The following is a 20,134-nucleotide window of genomic DNA, read 5'->3' on the forward strand; positions in this document are numbered from 1 at the left end:
TTATGGGGTTGAAGTCATGCAAAAATGCATGATATATGTATGGGATGCATAAGAAATCTGTCCAAGCCTCAAACTACCTTCCTCTCTACTCTGCGTAATAATTCAAGGAAGGCTGGAGGGTCAGCCTCTTACTGTCCTCTCTGCTGCTCCATCTTTCTGGCACTTTCTGTGCTCATCCCCTCAGCCGGTGTGATTGTCTCCTCAGTGAGACTCCTCACTCGTGTCGAGCCCTCCTCAAACTCGTGTTTTCGCTCCTGCGGTTTGTGTGTGTGAAATCTGATGTGGCCAACAGATCTGCAGCGAGGTGTATTTCTATGCCTGTTGTTCAGCAGCAGCTTCGGATCTGAACTGGACGGGTTGAATCTGCTGTCTGGCAAAGACTTAGATGAGAAGACTGATACCAGTCTTATATGCAAGAATGCTATAATAAGCTATTCCTTTAAGACCAGGTGCTCGTTAGTAAATGTCAGCATTTTAACATGCTAGACTAAGATGGTGAACATGGTGAAAACATTATTAAATTTTAATGCAACAATATACAACCAGTGAGGCACAGCTTTTCCCATTCAGAAAATAACAGTAAAATCAATTTCTCATTTTGTCCTTGCTTTCGTTTCTGATTCACAACATCAACACTACAGGTCAGGTTTCAACAAATAGCATTGCTGCGCAGCACGAATCTCAATGTGCATTCTCCTGCTTTATATTCTGCCTTTGCTATGGCTGCAGGATAGCTAAGTTGCCCACTGCCTCCTTCCTTTCCTTTTGCACAATGTTTTCATTCCTGCCTCATATGATATATGGCACATTAATAATTGCACACCCACATACTTGCTGCTGCACATGTAGCTCACAGCTCACCTCAGTGTGTGAGGCGAGAAATAACAGGATTTTCTGGCTATGACTCCTCTGTGAAAAGTTCTGCGTTTATGCACTGTAATTGCATTTTTTTTTTTTTGAGACTTGCTGAGAAGTTTCAGGGGAAATCGGGGATAGTTTGGCAAAGTGCCAGCCAGATAATGGCTGTAGCTACAAGGCATGGGCTCACATGAGGGTCAAAAGGGACTGATTCTTATTCCCCAAGTGGACATACGAGGGCAAGAAATTCTAAATTACAGGTTTCAGCATGTTGATATATGAGGCATCTGTGTCTTGATACGACACCTCTGAACTGAAATCATGCTGAAACCCTTCGCTGTCGAAAAGGGTCTGACTGACACACTGTATTGCTCTCTGTATATTTACAGATAGTGGAATTTACAACCCAGATTCCAAAAACGTTGCTGTGTAAAACTAATAATTGGGGTTGCATTTTGTTTATTTGGCTGATCAAGAAATCTTAGTGACTGTTAGTTTAGGCTGCAAGTTAAACCTTATAAATGCCTCATGCATGATTTTCACCCGACAGACACTCATGGACAAATATGTTAAAAGAGATGATACAAAGGAAGGGATAAAAATAGGATTTTCCAAAAGAATTGGTGCTCTGTGACGGGAGAAAACAATAATTAAACAGTTCCAGATAATGTTTTGAGAAATGCCTCATGACGACAAAGGACGTAAGCCTATGAAATGAGATTCAGGTCAATCTGCCCTTCAGAGAATTCTTCCTGGTGTCCAATTAGTCCACTGGCTTCTCAAAGTCTTACATAACACTGACACACAAAGGAAAATTCCCAGCATCCCTGGAAAGATACCAAAGACAGAAATAGATTTTTGCAATAGCAATGACAAGGACAAATCGACCATTTATTTCTGCAGTAAAAAGGTGCCAATGTTTACTAGAAAGAACAGAGAGAAAAATATTCTCATAGGCTAACTCTTCTTCCCTGAAAATGCCCTGCAATGATGAATACAGATGGTGACGATGACCATTTTAACCATTTTGCCAGACAGGCAGGTCAAAAAAGGTTACGCATCACCGAAAACAACTGACCTCAGTTGATATGCTAACAAGTTGTCAGTATATGATGATTTACAAGAACATAAACAACATGTTATTTAAATGCTTATTCAACAGCAGGGCGATACTAAGAAATTGAAATTTGCTTTTAAATGGAAATATTTCATTCGTGAACAAATCCTCTTAATCAAACAGAATGAAAATGAATATATTTACTACAGGCAAATCCATATATGAAAGAAATTTGCCAGTTGCCATGAAAGTAAAAGATTTAGGCTAAAACTGAAGGGATTTTGCACTTCAAAGCTTAAAGAAGCGTAGCAGATAGGAAATGGAAATGTATAATGTGCATGCATGAATGAGAAAAATCATTAGTTGTATTCGAAGTGAATTTCTGCGAGGCCTTCCATGGAATTTCAATCAGGAGAGAGGCCTGTGAATGCTGACTGAACTGGAAATAAAACGACTAATGTCAATAAAGAGCAGGCCAGTTAAGATTTTAATTTCTCATTTTAATACAACAACAACTTCTCAGATTAACCGTTCATACAAATAATCAGAGGCAGCCAGATGTCACCTCCCATCTCATAGCTTTGCTTAAAGGTCTCTGCACGGTATTCTGAACTTCTGGAGTCACAGTGTCTCGTGTGAAACAGGAATCAGCTGCAACTGCATCAAATACAAATTCATTTTTGGGTGAAAATGAAAAACTCTGTTACAGCTTAGCAAGCATGGAGCAACATTTTGCTGGAAGACACAAGATAACAGATCGACATGATCCATGTGACTTCATGTATTTCATGCAGTTTGCACTTGTGCTGATTCGCTCCTGAAGTGCGTCACTTAGCTCAATGCTCACCCAGGGGTAATTGTGGTAAGTAGCTCAACTAATTTGAAAAAAAAAAAGAAATTGAAAGTGTTTTAAAAATTAGCATGCTAGCACAGAAGTTGAAACAGCTACCTAAAGTAATGGATAAATGGATGGAAAAAGTTAGCCAAGAGTAATGGACAAACTATTACTATACTATATACAACTATTATAAAAAATATTAGCATTAGCATTCCCATTAGCAAAGTAATGGAAAAATGGCTGAAACTGTATTGTGAAGAAATGGATAAATCGTTGAAATATTACCTTAAAGTAACACAAAAAATGGCTGAAATGATAGGTAAAAGTAATGGATAAATGCTGGAAATAGTTAGCTAAAGATAATGGATAAAGCAGTTGAAATAGTTATCTTAAAGTAATGTAGAAATGGTGAAAATAGTTCTTTAAAGGCAATGAATAAAGCAGTTGAAACAGCTAAAAGTAATGGAGAAATGGATGAAATGATAGCTAAAAGTAACAGAAAAATGGTTGAAATGTTACCTTAAAGTAATGGATAAATGGTTGAAATGTTAGCTAAACATACTGTATAAATGTTTGTAATGTTTGCTAAACATAATGTATAAATGGTTGAAATGTTAGCTTAAAATAATGGATAAATCGATGAAATGTTAGCTAAACATAATGTATAAATGGTTGAAATGTTAGCTAAACGTACTGTATAAATGGTTGTAATGGTAGCTGAACATAATGTATAAATGGTTGTAATGGTAGCTGAACATAATGTATAAATGGTTGTAATGGTAGCTTAAAATAATGGATAAATCAATGAAATGTTAGCTGAACATAATGTAGAAATGGTTGAAATGTTAGCTGAACATAATATATAAATGGTTGAAATGTTAGCTGAACATAATGTATAAATGGTTGAAATGTTAGCTAAAGTTAATGGACGAATCAGTTGGAAAACTAGCTTCTGCCTAGCATTATGAAAGCAAACCCGACCAACACAAAGTAAACTGTGGCAAGAATTGTATGAAATTTTCAACTCAGTTCAATTGAACACATTTGGGACACAACCGATGGTACTGATGGAGGGCTATTGTAGTTCATGTGGTGGGGCTGCGGGGGTGTATCTGCAATAAAAAAAAAGGGTGCAAAGTGTAAAGTGCTCCAGTCAAACGTCAGTATTACCATCAGTGTCTAGCAAGCGTTCAAATGGGATTAGGAAGTGTCTCGTGTTTAAAGTAGGCTGTATGTGATCTGCTGTGCATTGCTCTCTGAACATGCTCTACAACTGTCAACATTAATACTGGTCCACCACCACCACCTGACCTCATATTCACCAGTGAACCAGACAGTGTGAGCTCTATGACCCTGTTCACACGGGGCAGACATGTTCAGACATGGTGGTTCATGCACAAAACTGTGCTACATTATGCACAGATAATTTAAACTGATATTTCAACACTCACCCCTTGACGGCTTCAAAGGTGGCTGTTAAAACTTTTGTGGTCAAAAACGGTTCCATTGGCAAAAGCAGAACATCCATTAAAACCTCTTGGTTCGCTCCTCCAGCACCATGCGCTTCTCTGCTGCACCATGTTCATATGTTCTAACAATCTGTGGCCATACACACTTCTCCTGTGTCATGCTCCGTCTCAAAGCTCTGATGGAAGCTGTGTGAACTTTTGCGTTTTTACTGTGAGATATGAGGGTTTGGAACGTACATTCTCTTTCCACCCATCATTCAGCGGAGTCATCTTTATTAAGAGCATTTCCTCTGTCCTACAGTGACCACAAGCACAGACCACACCAAAGACGGGTCATTATTTCGCCATACAAAGCTGCTGAAAACACAGCTTATATTTCACCATTAGTGGATTCAGTGAGGAGTGAAGCGGCACGAGAAGCCAACTGGACACGTTGAACTGTTTGGGGCCTAATATCCTAATTCTATCTTTAAAAAAAAATTGTTTGTCCTAATGGTCACATGTTCCTATTTTTGGGGACATGGCATTTGGAATTTAAACATATAAATTTGTCTTGGACATAAAGCACGGGTTCATCATCTGAGTCCAAAGTGGCACAGAGGTTCAACCCTGTCTAGACCCTTTCTGATTTCAAAGAGAAAACACAAACGTGAGTTCATGTGCCAAGAATAGTCACTCGTGGTCCCTTTGAGCTTTCTGCAGAGCGAGAGGCAAAACCCCAAACTCCATACATCCCGTAGATCATATGAACTGTATGCCTCTGCTGTTTATGGCGGCCCTCAAGCCAAAAAAGCCTGGATGTAAAAAGAATATGGTTTCCTCTGAACACACACACACACACACACACACACACACACACACACACACACACACACACACACACAGGAATTCATGAGCTTCATGAAAGAACACATTTGTCAGGTGCGTCATACTAACCTGATGTTTACGAACTTTAAATTCTGCCTGTGACGTTTAACATGTAATACACACACACGTATACAGCACGCCATATTGCCGCCCCTGTGTTATTTTTCAGCGCTGAGTCCCTTCGTTAATCTAATTTGCAGCCTAAGTATTAGCGTGTGGTACGCAGACAGAGGAGGGGGGGCTCAAAGACTGACATATTGACCCACAATCTAGAGATGTCAACACTGCACAGACATGCTGTACAGTTCAGTTCAGTTCATTGTTATTACCTTGAACTGAGGATGGTGTTTTGCTAATCACCTGCCGGCATAAAGAGACCACAGGCGAACAAGCTTAGGTGAGTTACCTGTACCCACACCGTCAGCCGACCTGACTGACCTGGCACAATTTCATCTGCATTAAAATGAGGAGTGTCAACATTTTCAGTGCACTGCCCAGCGTCAGCAGATCTGTGCTGTGATGATCCTGGGGGCACAGACCTGGTGCTCACCATGGTTCCCTGCCTATACATAGACTATTACAGCTTACATCTATGGTCTGCTTTGTTTTGAGGACAGCTCCTTCCTATATCCAGCCTACATACTGTCAAAGAGGCTTTAGCCATTGTCCTGTCCTCCTTTACGGCCAGGCGTCCATGTTGCCCTACCAGGCTGCCCTCAAAACTTCAGCCGATCAATGCGCAGCATATGATCGACCCAAATTCCAAACCAGTGTATGAAATAGAAAATAATGGAGGTGCTTTGCAAAATAAATGTAGGTATTCATTGTAAAAGGATAATACACTCATCTTTGAAAACTACCTTTCCTTCATCATTATTCTGAAAACCCAGATAACTCTAATCTCCTCTTAATGAGCCTTGCTTCCACTTTCACTTGAATTAATGAGCTGGAGAGAATATATGACTGTAAAAGCTACAGGCCGGGTAGATGTTTAATAACTGTGATTAATAATTACAGCCATTAAAGATGTAGTTGTACTTGTGAGGGTTTTGCCATCACCCTGTGGGGGCATTTCGGGGAGATGATCGCTCAACAAGTTGCTAATTTTGTTACAGATTTTTCGCCATGTTAGCGGCATGGCTCTGCGGTCCAGACTGAGATATCTCACCATGTACTGGATGGAAGTAATTGGATTCATCTCCTGGATTGAATGGCATGAAAATCGGTACACACACTCATCGTCCCCCTCGGGATGAATCGTATTCACTTTGGTGTTTCGTCTTTGGTGCTGGACTTTTCACACAGTGCCATGATTAGGTCATTGAATTCAACGCTAACTAGCAAATGTTAGCATACTAACACGCTAACAAGGTGGACACGGTAAACATCGTACCTGCTAAACATCAACGTGAGAGCATGGCCATTGTGAGCATGTTAGCATTAGCATTTAGCTTAAAGCACAGCATTGCCTAAGCATGGCTGGAGGCAGGCATGCCTGTTCATCTTTGTTTTCATCTCTTAGCATCGTTTGTCTCTCTTGAAATTGTCTTAGATATATCTACATAAGGTAAGGAAAAGAAATGCATGAATGAATGGAGGAAATGAAGAGCAAAATGAAATAAACTAATCTGATGAGAGGTGAGTGGAGCCTGGGGTTTGCATGCTTTTCCTGTGTCTGTGTGAGCTCGTATTAAAGCCTGTAAATGTTTCTCCGATTTCAAAAGATGGAATTTAGACAAGAATGACTGCTTACGCAACTTTCCTTCAGCACTCTGTGGTTGTGTCATGGCTTTTTCTCAGTATCTGTCCCGCTTCCAAACCGGCTAATCCAGGATCCTCCCTTCACTTCTACATTTTCCGCACACGCAGGCCAAGTCGATTTTACTCCGGAGTCGATGTAGAATTCTGATCTTTTCCTCACGCAGGACACCGGTCGAATGATGATGATGTTAGCAGGTGCAGATCAGGCCAGGCGCATATTAATGCTGCCCTAAATCCTAAACTCTTGTCGCTTCATTGCTTTTGTTTTTTATATATTGACAATAAAATGAAAAAAATGGTCTATGAAGATTTTCAGTCTGAGGAAGATGTAAGAAACAAGGTCAAAACCTGCAATCTGTTCATTTTGAAGGTGTTTCCTCCCACAATGAAATGCAAAACAGGACCAAACCAGTTGTTTGATTTTGCACTCTTAGATCTGTGACTAGTATTTATCAGTTTAATTACTGCAGCACAGGCCCTCCCACATCGGAGTGAGGGAGCCAAACCCACGCTGTGACGCTCAGACACAAATAGACATGTAATTAATTCTAATTTGGAAGGAATACTTGGGAACTGGGGTGTACTTAAAGCTGAAAGTGAAAAAGATGACAAACCTTTGATGCCGTTTGACTTGTCACGTGTAGTTGATGGTGCAACAAGCTCATCTGTGCTTTTTGGTATAACATTGAGAACATTTGAACATCTAGAGATGTCCAGCAGCTCGGCTCTTTGGCTCAGAGTCAAAGCCTGATTAAAGCAGTGGTTTATCAAAACTTTCTAGGAATTAAGATCTCAAAATGTCTCACAATCCAAACACGCAACTGCTATTATAGGAAGAGGAAGCTACTCTACTACTACTCAAAGTCGCAAGAAACTCTACGTTTTCATATAAAAAATGTCACGTTGTTTCTCAAAGGATACTTGAGATATTGTTGAAACAGTAATATCCTGCACTGACAAATAAGAGTTTTCTTATTGTTTACTGGTGGCCAAACGGGACCAAGGGTGAACAACATCCCACATGTGAACCCAGCATCTCACATGGACCTGAAACGAGACCAGCAGGTCGTCTCCTCTAAAGCTAAATGCAGGCGTGCTGAGGTTTAGAGGGATAAGCCCGATCAAATCCTTCCAGGTTGATCTTTGACACCGTCTACCCAGTAAGCTGCAGCAGGTACGGGAGGCCAGCGGCGGGCGGGGTGATGGGAACAAGGACACTCGGGAGTCAGGGAGGGGAGGAGGGGGGACAAGGTGCGGGCTTGGTGGAGAAGTTTGGCTGACCTTTTCCGGTGACCATGTGACTGGAAAGAGGAGGATGTGGGGATTAGAGATGATGATATAAAAGCACAATGCAGGCGACGCACTTCACAAACTCAAGGAGAAGACAGAAGCAGATCTGAGGAGAGATCGGCGGTGGTCTTTGAGGCATCTGTAGCAACAGGTGAGAACAAAATCTGCTTTGACTTGTCTTACTAATGACATCATTCAAATTTACATTGATGATGTTTCCACGGGGTTAAATTGGCACCAGTGACTACTTGTGCACTGGTTATAGATAAAATGAGTCATGTCTGCACTAAACAAAGAGAGCTAGACTTTGATAATGATGATGATGATGGCTTTAATGCAGCTATGTGTTAATGCTTCGTTAGCTAAGACTGATACAAGGAACAGCTTGAATGACAACAGCAGGCAGCAGGTTTGAACAGCAGTGAAAACTTTTTCTACTTAACCCGTGCTAGGCAGGTGCTTGATGTTGCCATTTCGATGGCTAAAAAGTGGATAGCAAAATAACAAACTGTAGGATGAAATGAAGATGTAGTCAAGATCAGAACAGTTCGCAAAAACAACAGTCGTGAATAGGAACTTAGAGGAGAGAACAGGTGTGCGCAAAGAGGATTTGACCATCGCAGCGACAGATGGCGAACAACACGTTGGGCAGCGTCTCCGCAGCTCAGCTTCACAGGTCCCCGCACATGAGAGCAGAGGGGCAAAACCTGTCCAGTCTAGATCTGATGCTGCTGACAACGGGCCAAACCAGGGTGTTTTCCACCCTCGTCAAACTGCCTTAACAGGATTACCAGTGTCAGCAGTCAGAGGAAGCTAGATCTCAGGAAGGATACTGCTAAAGATCAGGTTTGAGATGGGGATCGATAGCAGAAAAAAACAACACCATGAGATTTGTTTTCATACTTACAGGTTGCATGTGCAGCAGCACTAGGTTAGCAAGAAGCCTGTGTTAATACAAGTCGTATAACATAGAAGTTTACTGATGATGTGACTGTAATAGATCATTTATTACTTGAAAGATGATATCTAACCTACCAAACATCACCTAATGTAAAAGTTCAAGGTCCCATTGCACATGGCATCCCTGTTCAAGAAGGGCAATTAGTCCACAGCAGATCAGAGTGGGATTAGAGCTAATCTGTCTGTTTAACATAATCTGCATAATCTCCACTGACTGGCATTGGGAGCTGGAAGGAAACAGGATTAACGGAGGGCAGCAGAGAGAGAGAAGAGGGAGGGGGGAGCTGAGGACCGAAGACAAGAAGGCAAAGAAAATACATGTGACGTGACACTTTTCCAAAAATGTCTTCTGTCTTTCAGTCACCCTCAGTTGAAATGAACGCCAGCCCCCCTGCAGGAAGCGCCCTGGCCCCTGGCGGAGCCACTGGCCCCACCACACCCAAGAAGGGACCACCCAAGTTCAAGCAGAGGCAGACCCGCACATTCAAGAGCAAGGCCCCCAAGCCAGGCCAGAAGGGGTAAAAGGCCATTTGCGTTATATTTCCATATATGTGCATTAAATGCTAACAGTCAAATCAGGTCGTGTACAAGAACCTGGACCACTCACCTCTCTGGTTTCTCTTCTCCAGCTTTGGCGACGATATCCCCGGCATGGAGGGTCTTGGCACAGACATCACAGTGGTGTGCCCATGGGAAGCCTTTGGCGACATGGAGCTCAGCGACTTGGCCAAATACGGCATCATTTAAACCTGCTGCCTCCTGCCTTCCTTGCCTGCCTGTACCTCTCCTAAATCTAATCCTCTCCGCCCTGCCTTCTCTCCACCTCGGCTTGGCACGCCATGATAAGGCTGCCGGCAAACCCCCTAATGCCCTCTCGTCTATCTACCTCATGCTCCACTCCACTCAGCGGATGGGAAGCATAAGAATGTTCTTATTTTTATATTATTATTATTATATGATACTGTGTATACACTATATATATTTGAAATGAGAAGACGAGAAAAAGACCTCCACATACCTTACTCCCTTTCCCTTCATCCATCTACAGTAGTCTTCTCCTGACTTCTCCTCCCTCCTCATTTGGACTTCCCTCTCTCTCCCCCCTGCCACTCCTAACCCCCGGCAATGGACGCAAGCAAAACACTAGTTAACACTAGCTTGTATTTGCTTCTAGCTGTCTATAAAAATGTAAATATTTTGTTCTCAGAGTTGAACCTTTTTACCTTGTCTTCCATCCTACCTTTTGTACTCCCCCCCTCTTTTATTTTGCATTGTATTTTCTATTCCTTGTGCACATGGTTACTGTAAACACCAAGGGATGCAAGGAGAGCGTGTAATATGCTGTGGCGGTGACAACGACAATGCACTTTCACACGATCATGGAGGATGAACTCCCTTTTATCCCATCTCTCTCTCTCCTTGCTGCTGTCTGAACCCACGCCCCTCCTTAGAGAAAACAATGGCGTATATGTTTTGCGTTGCGAGCACAATACCACAGAAAATGTACTGTGATCTGGTATGTCCTGATAGCCGCAGTAAAATGTGTTTATTTTGAGTACTCGTGTTGTTCGCCTCTTTCTTTTCTGGAACACTTAATTAATAAAAGCAACATCACAGCTAAAAGCATGCCAAACAAAGGGAAGCAATCAGGATTTGAAATCACTGATAAAGACCTTGGATGAGGGACAACACGACATCATTTTCCAGCAGTCTTCAAGCTCAAATTGATGACATCGCCGTCTGTGTCTTAACCACGAAGCTGTCTGAGTGCATCTAATAGTAATTAAAGCTCATTTTAAGGCTTCCTGAAATCAACACACTCCCACAAGGCTTTTAGTTGGAAATGGAAAACAAATCATGGTGTTCGCCTTTGCAAATGTCACATAACAAGTCTTTTTTCTCATCTCACGAGGAAAGCAAATCCCACTAGACATGAGATCCAGCCCAAACTGTGCATTAAAGTCAGTCACTTACTATATCCAAACTGTTAAGCCTTATGATGTTATATTTCTCTGCTGAAAATAGATTTTACTCTAGACATTATATGGAATATTGTAATCCTCTTCTACTGATGAACGCCCCTGAATAGCAAGAGTCTACAGCCATGCTAGCAGCATGCTAGCATGCTGTGTGAAGCTGCATTTAGAAACAATGGTGCATCAGCATGCTAACATGCTGCCAAAGACAATGCTAACATGCGGATGTAAAGCAGGTGTTATACATGCTAAACATTAGAATGCTTTCATTGTCATTTCACATGGTCACCATCTTTGTTTAACATGTTAGCATGCTAACATTTGCTAATTAGCAATAAACACACATTGTACAGCTGATGGGAATGTCATTAGCTTTGCAGGTCATGAAGCGAAGTAATGGGTAAACAGCATTGTGATGGTGGTGGTGCTACATGAAAGGTATGGACGTCTGTAACATCTCGTAGTGTTCGAGACGAAAGCTGCAAACGTCGTGGCTGAAACGATGAGAGGCAGGAAGGAGAGAAATGGGTTGGAAAAATTACGATTAAAGGTTCACCACAGAAACACGTCTGCTGCCAGCGTCCTTCAACACAGCCCGTCGCCAACTTTTCCCAGACACTTGGGTTGCCGTGGTTTCTCTTTCCAAATAATGATCTGCTATCAGTGCGTGACTGATTGTCTGTACACAAAGCGTTCCCTTTCTTTCCATTTCAGCCCAACCTCATGACAGTGACAAAGACCGGAGACGCTGTGATTGCTCTGGGATACTTAAAATGAATGACGTCATGCTCGAATTCCTCTGGTATTAACTGACACATCTGGGAGGCTTTAGGCCTCACAGATTCAGCAGACAGACATCAGTGTTGTTGCATAATATACACTCAAACATGTGCACGCAGTTCGCTCCTGCAACAAACAAGCCTGATGATTGAGAAGGTAAACCTCTGTCCTCCTGTGTTTCACACTGGAGTGAATTTAGAGTTAAATAACGAGTGACTTAAGACTCACCTGAACACACCCTTTAAGCACGGCACTTGTACAGACATGAGTTGCGGTGTTACGCACGGGCTTGTAAAAGACAACAGTTGACAGCACTCGGTATTCTTGACGCAACACCCCTGCAGCCAACTCCACGATTCCAAATGTTGTTGCTGTGATTTACTGGTAACTAAGGAGACGGCCGGTCCTGTTCTGTGTCCCGGTAAGACTGGGATGAGTCAGTTGGACTCTCACCATAACTCCCTTGCAACAGTGTGCCCCCCCCCCCCCACACTTTCTGAGTATGTCTTTCACATGACAGGATACCTCACATTTGTTCCAGGCTCTCCCAATAAGGCACATGTTAAGTTGCAACTGGATGCAAATTCTTATGGGAAATGGAAATTCATAAATAGGGAGGGGTGAACTCTCCCTCCCTGTGTGTGTGTGTGTGTGTGTGTGTGTGTGTGTGGATCATCACCTCCAGGTGTGTGAGCCCCACCTATTGTTTGAGGGAGGGACACATAGAAAGAGAGACAGGAGGGGTCTGAGAGGAAGGTATGAGTAGGGTGCTTTCTTTGCTCTTGCCAGACTTTTTGATACAAAGTGAAAACAATCCTCTCTGCCAGCGACTTCAGACCTCAGCGACTCCATCGCCGCCCACTCTTCCTCACCTTGCGCTCCTCCTGTTACCTTGGGCCGGTAGAGATATGGACACATCTTCAGGTGCATGGACTTTGCGCTAGGCGGCCGCCGAAGTTCCAAATATCCAAATCTTTATTGCAACGCTTCCAGCCAGGCTTCAAATCCAGACTTCTGGAGGGGGGTTCAGAGGTGGAGGTGTGGGAAGCGTTTGGACTCGCAGCCCAAAGGATAAACGGTAAGATCCTCTGTTTTTATAAAGGTTTGGTCCGGCTGGAGTCGGCCTCTTACTGTGAGATGATGATGACAACTTTTCAAGACAAGGTCACGAAACATGCACAGCTATTTTCTTCCTAACACTCAATAACATCTCTGGGATTTATGTGCACTCAAGTTTTGCCCGCCATGCCCTTACATTAATGTAGAAATAATCAATATTTTCCCCGACTGCATGATCTCCTGATTGATTAGACAAATGTAGGCCAGCGTCGGGGCAAAGTTGAGAGCCAGGCTCATATTTATCAGGCGATAAGCCTCCTAAAGGTCATATTTGAATCTCTGACGGCGAAACAAAGGCTGCGCTATGGGCTGGAGGAAGTGACAAGCAGGTATCAGGAGTGAGTATCTCTCACTGTCTCTCCCTCACCTCCAGTCTGTGTTGCATATAGACCCTAAATCCATGCGTGTACCTGTGTGGCTACATTTCAAGTCTGTTACTCTGTCCCAGCCTCACCTTCATGTTGCAGTTGTTTTTTCCTCCACTCTCAGCTCTGGCTAACACACTCCCCGGCCTTGTTCTGGCATGTTAATGCACTCCCTCCTCCTGCTCTCTTCACTCTCGCTGTCAAACCGCTCTCTCTTTCTTTTCCACGCTGTGACCTCTGCCTTATCCTGTCTCTCATTTCACGCCGCTTGTTCTGCTCTCTGCCTCTCGATACGCCGTCAACGCATTCAGGGAAACTCGTTGGTGGTGTTGCTGTCAAACATACGTGTTATGTATTTTGTGTGTTTTGTTTCAGAAGAAAAGAGCTTCTATATCAAAGGACACTTAAAAGGAAGGACTATATCCCAATGTGGAGAACACCAATGAATATGGCCGTTTTATCTGGCAAGTCCCTTTTCCCGCTCCTCCTCCTCCTCCTCTTCTATGGCCCTCTCTGCTGTCTATGCCAGTCAACCAACAGCAGCTCAACCAACACCCCAGCCACTTCCTCTCCTTCCTCAAATGATACTTTCCTGTCGGGCGTGCCGGGCTGTGGTAAAGGACTGCACCCCATCTATAGGTACCTGTGTGATCGGCGGGCAGCTTGGGGTATTGTCGTGGAGACCCTGGCCTCTTCAGGCTTCCTGTTCAGCACAGGTCTCCTGTTAGGCCTCCTGCTCTGGTCCCTGTGGATCTGCGTTTCCTCAAAGCAACAACGCAGCAGCATCGGAGGCACGGTGGCCTGCATGTCCCTGTTCCTGTTGGCCACAGCCGGAATCTTCGCCACCACCTTCTCCTTCGTCATCCGCCTCACCCCTCAGACCTGCCCCACCAGGCTCTTCCTCTTCAGCGTGCTCTTCTCCCTGGCGTTCTCCTGCCTGCTGGCTCGCTGCCTCGCTCTGCTGGGCTTTGCAGCTGCACGGGGCTGGGGGGAACCCGCCCTGGCCCTGGGGCTCTTTGCTGTGCAGGTCATCATCTCAATCCAGTGGCTGATCCTCGTGCTGGTCCGGGACAAGAACCCTTGCGAGTACAGCCAGGAGGAATTTGTCATGATGCAGATCTACGTGCTGTGCCTCCTGGCGATCAGCTTGATCCTCTCGCTACACTTCCTGTGCCGCTCATGCTTCACATACAGCTACAACTACACTGGGGCCAGCTACCTGCAGGGGAGGCTGCAGGCCACACTGCTCTGCCTCACACTGCTGCTCTCCGCCTGCATCTGGGTGGTGTGGATCACTATGCTCATCAGGGGAAACCCCGAGTTGGGCCGCCGGCCGCGATGGGATGACCCGGTGCTTAGCATCGCCTTGGTGGCAAATGGCTGGGTGTTACTGATGGGGCACGGGTTGTCCCAGGTCGCCTTCCTCTGCAGGGGGGAGGCCAAGTCCAAGGATATCCCTCTGAGCTTTGCAGGCTGGACCAGCCCCAGTGCTGATATCCCAGGACTGAACAGCCCGAAGGAGGGGAAAGAAAACGGAAGCTTTGAGACTGATGGTGACAACAAGAGAGGTGAGAAGCTGTCCTCATTAGCCAAACTGAGTGCTAATTGAAAGGCTGTTAATTATGCTTAGGGGAGAAGGCAGGCAATGACAAGAGCTGCAACTAACGATTATTTTCAATATTAATTCATCTGCTGATTATTTCCTTGCTTAATCTACTATTTTGGTCCATAAAACAGATGAGAACCACAATTTCTCAGCCAAAGGGGACATATTCACATTGCTTGTTTGGTTCAATGCTGCATTTACTGTCATACAGGACTAAGAAAACCAGAACCAGTAAATACTTACATTTAAGCAGTCAAAACCAATGAGTTTTTCTCACTTTGTCTTAAAAATGACTTAAAGGAGTAATCAGTTATCAAAAAGGTCTTCTGTTGCTTGTGTAGTTGATTCATCGAACAATTTATTCAGCCCTACAACAAAGGTAACATCTACTGGAAGAACTTTTTAAAGTCATATTAGTTGTGAATACTGCCACAAAGACAGCTCTATAAAGTTCATACCAGCTGGCTGCATTAGTCAGTTATGAAAGTGGACTGGGAATCAGCACTTTGACATGTGTGCAAACCAAGTTCATGTATGAACTAAAAAAAGGATCAAATCATGCACGCCACGCTGGTAAAAAGTCTAGCAAAAAAAGTCTTAAAGCAACAAACCGACTCATTTAGACAGAAATATCTATCTAAAGGTTGCTAACGTGTGCTAACGGTAGCCAGGTATTAAACTGAGCTCTGGTACAGTAAAGGGAAACGTCTTACTTCTACTTGACCAAGTCCTGCTTTAAAGGATTTTTTTGTCCACCTCCTGTACAAATAACAGATCAAAGTCTGGCCAGCGATTACAGAATCACTGGATGATATTCTCTTTGCTGGAGCTGGTGTCTAACACCACAGAATGAATCCCACAGTCAGTCAGCTCAGCTCAGCTCTCACTGTGGGCCAGCATGATGAACAGTGTATGATAATTAGCGATAATTAGCTAACTGTATTGCGTGTCTCCCTTCAGGCAGGAGGACTGAACCATCGCTACGATCACCCTACGAGTCTGGATTCTCCATGACAGTGAGTAATAAACCATTAGGATTAACAATCTGATTCCACATGCTGCAATTAGGCAGCGTGACCTTTCACTATTGGATGCAATTATGGCTAAGTCACACTGTAAGGTTAATGAAAGCGCAGTTTATCATGGGTAATAACTGCACTGACATGATGAATGTGTGATTATATGTTTCTGTGTGTGTTTCAGGAAATTGATCCTGACAAAGATTACACCATCCCTCGCCCTCAGACGACCAACTACAGGGAACCTTATGATGAATATTACGGACATGATTAAAATCACACTCATAATGGTCCTTGCGCGCTCACACACACTGCACATAAACTGACATATACCAAAACCAAAGACGAGGGTGAACTCATGCACTAATCTGTTCTTAAAGCACTTGGCACAAAAATATGTTCTTCTATGTTTCATTTTCTGACGTTCGTTTGCTGTTGAAAGAAATGTTATTTCAAATCTGCCATAAGGATGTGAAATCCTCAAAAAGAAGAAAGAGGGCTCAGCAGTGACTCATCAGCTTGAGTTTCATCATCAAGGCTGGATGGGTTCAAATAAGTCCAGCTTTCTTCTTGCGGGAAATCCACATCACAAAAGCTGAGTGCAAGTGAGTCTGGTGTGTGTGTGTGTGTGTGTGAGTCTAAGATGGTATATAATAGCCCTGAGGTGATAGAAGAGGCGTGAAACTGCCACTCTGAAGGTGCCAAACTGCTGAGCAGAGGCATCTGTGAATGGTAGAGAGGAGGGATGAAAGCAGGGGGAGTGAAGAGGAGATCAGATGAGACAAGACAGGAGACCTGTCAGCACTACGGGAGGCTTGTGCCATCACTGATTAACGTCTTCATATTCAAAGTTGCGTTACAGTTGCTGGGTTCTGCCGGTGCTGCTGCACCAAAAGCAAGGGATGTGGTCTGTGTATGCAGAGAGATACGAGGTGAACAAGCGATGCATATTCGGATCATTTCCAGCACATATTTGTGATGTGTTATCAATAAAATCTACAACAGCCCAGATTTGTTTGTCATATTCTCAAAGCCCAACCTTTACATCTCCCACTCACAATCTGCACAGATGGCACACCAAAGGCCAATTACTCTCTCAACCAGATTCAGAGCCACATCTCCAGGCACCTGCTGCAAACTAGTAGCTGAACCACACAGGGCGCATTACTGTAATATAACCACCAGGGGGCAGTGTCAGGGCGCTGTAACTGATCCTGGTCTGCTCAGGGAGGATGATGCAAAACCAGTCAGAAGTGCCCACCACACTCAAGAAAAGAGGAGTGTTTTAGCATTAGTAGCAGTATAATACCATGTAATGTATGATATCACAGTTGAAACTATATGATTTACACACAGAGATACGTAACATTGTTTAAGTCCAACAATAGTAATCAGTATTTTCTGATAGATTCAGTTTGTGGTGGCCTGCAGTGACTCTGCCATCCACAAAGGTCAATTCCTCACTTCAACAGATGCAATCTTCACACATCCCCCTCTTATCAGACGGCCTTCAATCTATTCTTCCAATTAGCTCGACTTCAATTACTCAGCGAGAGCATGCCATCAAATTGGCAATTGGCCTCTTGTGCATTAGAGCAATTATCAGGGATATGAGGTTTCCCGCCACATCCAACCCATTTACGGCCATTAACTCCAGATGCAATTAAAGATTGTTCCAGATTGTTCCCCCTTGGCAGCGATGAGAAAGTTGGAGGTGGCGGAGGAGCTTATCGCGCAGTGGATTCGGTCAATGCAACCCAGCCGAGCGGTATTAATCGTGTGCAGTTGTTGCCTCCATCGTTCATCACGCTGGCTTATTGAGGAGGAAACGTTTCCATACAGTCTCAGAAGTGATTCTTAGCTAGCCTGCAGTCAAAAGGTTGCGAGTGTTAGTTATTCAATCAAAAAGTTTCCTTTTATCTCCTCTTGGTGCAGGGTTTTGTGCTGTTTAAGGCTCTCTCCAGACTGGATAACCTCATTCCAGCCGATCACTGGAAAGAACATGATAAGCTTTTGACAATCAGGGGAAGGAAATATTAGAATGGCTAGCAGCTCCAATATCAAGAAGCATATCTGGGAGCGTGCTCTATCACCTCCTGATAATCTGTACGTGCGAGGGCTTTGCTGCACAATGTTAAACCTGAGAAATAAGCATGAGGCACAGGCAATAAGTATTCAAAGACCAGTATAAAAACCAAACAGTTTATTTATTATATACATTCAATAATAATGAAGAGAATAAACAGAAGGCAGACACAAAGATGGCAAAATAAAACATTGTGAGAAAATACATGTCACTTATTGGAAAAAAATCACTTGGATAAATGAGCTTTTAAGAGCATGTGACATAAAAAAAATCTACATGCAATTCAAACTCATTTATTAAATCCCTGTACAAAAAAAAAATAATAATAAAACAGAACAAAAACAAATCCTCCCACTGGGTTGCCTGGAGCACAGTGCAGGGAGTCGGGGTCAGTGGTTGAGGCTGACGTTTGCTCCTGTGTCATTCCAGCACACCTCTGCAGCGACTCTGCGGCCGCCCCAGCAAGATTTACTCCGATCGTAAGAGACGGGGACGAGCAAAAGCCAACCCACAGGAGCCACCGCGGCTGCACCACAGCCGCTGCTCGAGAGCGATAACAACGCCTCAGCGCCAGCTCCTGCCTAGTGGATGAGCGTCTCATGTGGGCAGGTTCATAATAATACTCTGTGCCGGCCTTGAAGCAGGCAACTGCTGCCAGATCACCAGCCTCACAGAACTTATGGCCGAATTATTTTTTCTCCGGTTTTATTTTCATTATAAAATCAAACCACAGGGGTCCAGACATACCAAATTAAACTTTACGCATCTGATATGACTGGTGATTACCACGAGGACCACAGAGGCACAGAGCAAAGATAACCCAGATTACTGAAGCGGACCCGACTCGGCTTCCATAAAGCGACTGCGGGCCGCCTTCTTCTCCCCTCCCCAGCCTGACACTCTCTGCTGGACCTTTCCCGAGACTCCTCGTCACTCCTGCCACCTCGCATCACATAACGGCCCGACTCCTCTCCTCCTGCCATGTAAACACCCCCCTCCTCCTCCTCCCTAATCTTCCTCCTCCAGCACTATGATTTGAATTCATGCACAAATGAAAAGATTCTGACTGACACCCTTCCTCTCGCACAAAAGCATGCATAGCAACACTTCTGATAATACTTGTAAGGAATAATAAGACAAAAAAAAAAGGGAAAAAAAGAGGTAATGCGCGTCAAAAATACTCATTGGACCTACTGCACACAGTTTTCACAATCATACAACACATTATCCCTCCTTGCTTTGTCCGCTCCACCCTGAGCGCACTGTCGCCCCTGAAAAACGTGTAAAAAAAAAGAAAGAAAGAAAGACAGCAGGGGACGTTGTTATCCTGTCAGCTAATGATGAATGGCTCAGCGTCTCACCTTCACCGCCACAGTTTCCCTGCACTAACCACCCACACTTTGTTTCATTGTTCAAAAAAGGCGCCCGCTGCTGGGACGCGGGGCTCTCTCGACATTGTGTGGACGTTTCCTTTTTTTTACTTCGCCTGTGATTTGGCACCACTGGCAAATGCGATTTAAAATATCCTCCCTGTCTTTCTGCATATCCCTCATGACTCCATCTGTTCTGATTTCCCGTGTCTGCAGCAAACACCTCTGCTTCTACAGCATGTCTGTTTGTTAACTGGGGGGGGGCAGTAAATTACCGTGTGGACTGAATTTGATTGAACAGGGTTGTTTTGTTTGCTGCAACCTTTTAAATGTGCGCCGTCTTTTTGCAGACGCTGCTTCTATGACATTTCCCAGGGTGCTGTTTCGACACTGCACTGAAAAATACAGCTTCAACCCACCAGATTAAAAAAAATAAAATACACGTAACAAAGTAAAGGCAAAAAAAAGAGAAACACAAAAATAAGAAATACATCAGGACCAAAAATGTGCTTTCTTCAGAAAATCTTTGGAACCAAAAAGGCAAATAATAGCAATAACAACACGGTGAGAGTATATGGAGAAGTGATACATACAGGACAGAGACTTGGTCTATAAACTGTCTGTCATATTATGATGCCTTCAGACAGACTGGTGAGGAGAACTTTAAAACTATTCCATCTGAACAATCCCAGAGAACATGATGGAGGATTTAA

The 20,134-nt window shown here is 43.8% G+C and overlaps 2 protein-coding genes across 3 annotated transcripts; both read left to right on the forward strand.

Moving 5' to 3' along the window:
* Positions 1 to 8,227: 8,227 nt before the first annotated feature.
* Positions 8,228 to 10,658, forward strand: LOC121621026 (retinal cone rhodopsin-sensitive cGMP 3',5'-cyclic phosphodiesterase subunit gamma-like). Its single transcript, XM_041957324.1, has 3 exons — positions 8,228 to 8,291; positions 9,461 to 9,618; positions 9,730 to 10,658. The coding sequence occupies exons 2-3, from the start codon at positions 9,476 to 9,478 to the stop codon at positions 9,845 to 9,847; spliced, it is 261 nt and encodes an 86-aa protein (XP_041813258.1). The 5' UTR covers positions 8,228 to 8,291; positions 9,461 to 9,475; the 3' UTR covers positions 9,848 to 10,658.
* A 1,923-nt stretch (positions 10,659 to 12,581) lies between these two features.
* On the forward strand, positions 12,582 to 16,972 carry LOC121621014 (retinoic acid-induced protein 3). 2 transcript variants are annotated; one of them, XM_041957307.1, is made up of 4 exons: positions 12,582 to 12,934; positions 13,716 to 14,908; positions 15,907 to 15,962; positions 16,150 to 16,972. In XM_041957307.1, the coding sequence occupies exons 2-4, from the start codon at positions 13,768 to 13,770 to the stop codon at positions 16,237 to 16,239; spliced, it is 1,287 nt and encodes a 428-aa protein (XP_041813241.1). In that variant the 5' UTR covers positions 12,582 to 12,934; positions 13,716 to 13,767; the 3' UTR covers positions 16,240 to 16,972. The 2 variants fall into 2 exon arrangements, with proteins under 2 accessions (XP_041813241.1, XP_041813242.1); XM_041957308.1 differs by having other exon boundaries at positions 13,719 to 14,908.
* Positions 16,973 to 20,134: the final 3,162 nt, after the last annotated feature.

Source organism: Chelmon rostratus, chromosome 17, assembly GCF_017976325.1.
Source record: "Chelmon rostratus isolate fCheRos1 chromosome 17, fCheRos1.pri, whole genome shotgun sequence".
NCBI lineage: Eukaryota > Metazoa > Chordata > Actinopteri > Chaetodontiformes > Chaetodontidae > Chelmon > Chelmon rostratus.